Source organism: Chinchilla lanigera, unplaced genomic scaffold (assembly GCF_000276665.1).
Source record: "Chinchilla lanigera isolate Chin_1 unplaced genomic scaffold, ChiLan1.0 scaffold00526, whole genome shotgun sequence".
NCBI lineage: Eukaryota > Metazoa > Chordata > Mammalia > Rodentia > Chinchillidae > Chinchilla > Chinchilla lanigera.
In genome coordinates, this window is record NW_004955927.1 from 1 (window position 1) to 4648 (window position 4648).

Consider the following 4648-nt stretch of genomic DNA (forward strand, 5'->3'; position numbering starts at 1 on the left):
TTTTTTTTTTTGGTTTTTCTCTGGTACCGGGAACCGAACTCACGACCTTGTGCTTGCCAGGCATAGTGATAGCTTCTTGCTGGCAGAGTCCCACAGTGGGGAAGGGAGTGTGTGTCTCCTCTGATCGGGCCACACGCAGCGTAAATCCAGTGAGCTGGGAGGAGCCACGGGACTGAAGCCGCTGCATGTTTCAACTTCATCAGTGCCCAAGGCGCCTTGGATAGGGGTCTTGGGTGAAGGCACTGATCGCTGGACCTTTCCACTAAGTTCTGGAACCTGGGCCTTCTGAGACCCAGGATGGTCACTTTATTCCCAGCTCTCCACATGGCCTGAGAGTGGAGGAAGTATCATCCAAGCTCTATGAGTTCTTTCCACTTCAGCTCTGGTGTGTGTTATGCGTGTGTGTGTGTGTGTGTGTGTGTGTGTGTGTGTGTGTTTCAAAATATACATAGCATAAACTTCACCATTTTTGCTTAAACGTTTCAGTGAACTGAGGGTATTCACACTGTCATGCAGCCATCAGTCACCACCCTCCATCTCCAGAACTCTTTCCTCTTCCAACCTGAAACTCTGTCCCCACAAAACACTGATTCCTCCCCTCTTCCCAGACCCTGCCACCCCCTTGCTGTCTGTAGGCTTGTGACAACTGTCAGTGCTTCAGATGTGAAGTCACATGGTATTTGTCCTTTGTCACTGGTTTATTTCACTCAGCAGGATGTCCTCAAGTTCCAGCCGTGTTGCAGCATGTGTCAGTATTTCCTTCCTTTTTTAAGGCTAATACTTCCTTGTATGGATACAACACATTCTTTACTCATCTGTCCATCCACACATGCTTGGGCCGCTCCCTTTTGACTCTTATAAAAGACACTGCCTTTTACATGAGTGGAAAAAATATCTTCTCAAGTCTTCGCTTTCATTTCTTTTTAGTATGTTCTCAGAAGTGAAATTGCTAGGTCATAGGATAATTCTCTGTTTTGTTTCTTCATGAATTGCCATTTTCCATGGAAACTGCACCATTTTACATTCCAATCAGCAGTGTGCAAGGACTCCAGTGTCTCCACGTCCTTACCCACACTTGCTTTGACTTGGGTACTTTCCTGTCCCTTCTAGCTGGAGTGCTGGGGGCAGAGAGTAAAAGGGTTCTCGCGTGTCCCCCTCCATCGAAGTCCTCCCTGGGTGTCAGGCAGGGTAGCGGTGTTCTCACATGACTCTTCTCTCTCTCCCACAGTGTCTGTCCCTGCAGGACCTCCTGTCCAAGCTGGGCCGGCCCTTCAGGGAGTACGAGCTCTGGGCTCTGTGCCTCGCCTGCCTCAGTGCGCTGCAGAAGCATACAGAGCACCCAGGTGACGGGTATCACCTGCCCACCTGAGCTGGGCCAGGGCCAGCAGAGAAATGCTGGGTGGTAGGGGCAATGTCCACACTGTGACCTGGAGCAGGGATCATCATTCACACTCCAAGGCAGCAACAGGGAGGTAGTGTTCGCGCTGTGAGAGGGCCAGTGTCCACACTGTGAGCCAGGAATAGGGTAGGGAGCAGTGTCTATCCTATGGGCAAGAAGCAAAGGCACAGCCCACCTGTTGAAATCTCCTCTGGTCTCAGCACAGGGCAGGTAGCCGGCATACCTGTTATCTCTCTGTTGGTCTAAAGTGGATGATCCCTGCCATAAAGAGGAATGGGATAGCTCCAGCCCACACATTCTCAACAGAGGTAACAGTGTTCCCAGGGATGCCAACGTCGGTCTGGGAGCTGAGGGCAGGAATATTAGATGGTGCACTGGCTTGTGGTTCCCCTGAGTTTCATGTGCCAGCCGGCAAGACAAGGGGTGGTTCACCTGTGATTTCACACTGCCACAGTGGTGACAAGGGCAGCCCTAACAGAGCTAGAAAGAAATCAGACAAACACTGCCATCTGGCGCCAGTGAGGAGCTGCTTCTGAGCCACCCCTGGGACCTGAATCAGGATGGGACTTGAGACCCGAGGAGGGACACTGGGCTTCCCAGCCTCCCCAAGACCCGGCCTTCCCCCAAAGGCAGTCAGAGCGTTGACCACACTTTCCGCCTTGCCGTGGGCGCTGCCCTGCCCTGTCCCTGGCTCATAGTGTGGACACTTCCTCCCCTTCCTTTTCATTCCCAGCGTGAGAGGGGTAATATTACTAAGTGACACTGGTGGCCAGAGCAGCTCTGCCTGGCGGGGTGGAAGGGCCCATACCTGGCCACTCTTTGTCAGTCTGCTGGGAGGGAGGATGCTCAGCCAAGCACAACACCCACGCTCTGTTGTCTCCTGGGTGACACTAGAGGACGCCCAGTGCTGAGCAAGGTGTGCAGGCCAAGCTAGCTCCTGACTCACACTCTGTTGCAGCCTGCCTGTGCCTGGACAACGTGCTGGTGGCCGAGGATGGAACTGTGCTCTTTGGGCCTCCCCCTGCCAACGGTGTGTACCTGGGGTCACCCTAGGGACTAAGTTCTAGCATCAGCTGGCCAAGGATGAAAGAAACTAAGCTGGTTTTCTCTCCTAGGCGCCTACAACTCATTCTTTCTGGCTCCCGAGGTGGCAGAGGAAAAGCTCGTGACAGAAAAGGTAAGTGGCCCTGTCTTTTCCTTCGGTCTCTATGTCCCAACCTCACTGGTGTCCACATCCTCTTCTGTCCATTGGGCCCCAGGAGTGATGGGTCCCAAAATACAGCCCCCACGTCGAGTCTAGGTTTTGCCAGGCAGGTGGGCATGGACAGCTCCTCTTCCAAGGGCGGCAGGTGTGGGTGGCAGCCCCCAAATAAGGGCTGAAGAAAGCCTGGCAGTATATGGTAATGAGCACAGAAGGAAATGTAGTAGTAAACAGATCCTTATTATTTTTATATTTATTTTCCACAGAAATTGCTAGTGCAGTCTCATCCTTATACTTAAGGAAATTGTGTCAAAATAACTCTTATGATCATATTCAGACATCACTTTTGGTGAAGACAGAAATGGATAAATATTGTACATACATTTTAAAAAATATAATTAAAATTTACTATCTAAATTTTTAAACTAAGACCTTAAGAAATATTAATGAGTTTCAGTCAGAGAAAAAATTATTGTGGAATCAAATAAATACCCACTCATCACCTAATTGTCTGTTGTGACTTCAAACAAGTCAGTTAACTTCTCTGGGTTTCAGTTTTCTCAGCTTACAGGATGAGGGTAATAATATTACAATGGGTATAATAATATCTTCTGTTTGGAAATTATACAAATAAGTATATATATATTAAGCACATATAAATGAATGTATATCATTAGGTAAATGATTTATATTTTCCTTTTCTCCTCAAACTGCCTAGCATAAGCACTCTAAACACACAATTCATTTATCCCTCAAAATTTGTTCATCTATAGTCCACAGGAGTAAATCTCTTTTTAACTATAAACACAGATTTCTCCAATAAAAACAAGGAATGGCGAGAAGTCAATTAAATTTAAGAGTCCTTTCAATTTGGAATTGCTTACAAGATATTGAAAAAGTTGTACTTTACTCACATCCTCAGAGTGAGTAAACATACCAGGCATATCAATCTTTGATCAATCACATTCTCTTTCAAAACAACATGGATTTCTGTTTCAGATTTTGTCCCCTTGCCCCTCTGCAATAAATATGAACTGAAAATGAAGTTGATTCAGTCTTATAAATGGGGTTTTGTTTTGACTGCTAAACTTTCTTTCCTGGGCCTACTTTGAAAAACTTATGGTTGATATGTCTGGTAAAGTACAAAGAGAATATAGAAGGAAAATACAAACAGCTGGATAGTAGCAAAGTATACTGCAAAATGTGCTGGTATAGGAAATCAAGTAATTCTGGTTTTATCTTGGACAAATTACTTTACTCCTCCCAATGTCACTATTAACTAATAAAATGATATTCCAGGAGTTCCTTTCTAGCTCCAAAATTCTATTATTAGCTGTGGGATAACATTTATTTTTTATTAGATTAATAAAATTAAGCAGAGAGTAGAAGCACGAGGTGAGAGGATTAAGGGGATACATGACCCTTTCTAAGTTTCATGAGATTCTGTCATCTCATTTGTAGCTTTGGTCAACAAGAAAGGTTAGAAAACTACTATAAATTAATATAACTCTTTAAGGAAGCACCTTGGTAAAATATATCCAGAACATGAGATTCACACAGTGGTTCCAAGATGTGGTCTCCAGTTTTTAGTGGCAGAGTTCCAGCACACATCTACTTAAACTGTTTGACATAGTTATTTCATCTGTAAAATAAAGATAATAATCTTCAGCTATCTGAAATGGTTGTTGTGAAGATTAAATTAAATTCAGGTTAAGGTCTGTATCACTCACAACCTAGCACCCAGTAAGTACCAAAAAATGTGTAAGCTATTATTTCTTACTCTGCTTTAACTTGATAACCCCACTCCTTGGAATTTACACTTAAAATATAATTGTAAAGAAGAGATAAAGGTACTTAATGAGATAATTTGTGATATCACTGAATGGAGGAGGAAAAAATGCTAACAGATCAAAATATCAACAACTGAAAAGTGATAAAAATCTGATAGAGAATTAGGAAGCCATTGAAATAATTATTGTAAAGAGGATGTAATAATATGGGAAAATATGTATGATACATTTCAAAGAGAAGAAAAGAAGACCTAAATT

General features: G+C 44.4%; 1 protein-coding gene across 1 annotated transcript; it reads left to right on the top strand.

The window, feature by feature from the left end:
* Positions 1–1228: 1228 nt before the first annotated feature.
* LOC102027931 (protein very KIND-like) lies at positions 1229–2851 on the top strand (the record flags this gene model as incomplete). Its single annotated transcript, XM_005415150.2, has 3 exons — positions 1229–1343; positions 2358–2429; positions 2515–2851. Coding segments are annotated over 3 exons (372 nt in total), but the record flags the coding sequence as incomplete, so codon positions are not given.
* Positions 2852–4648: the final 1797 nt, after the last annotated feature.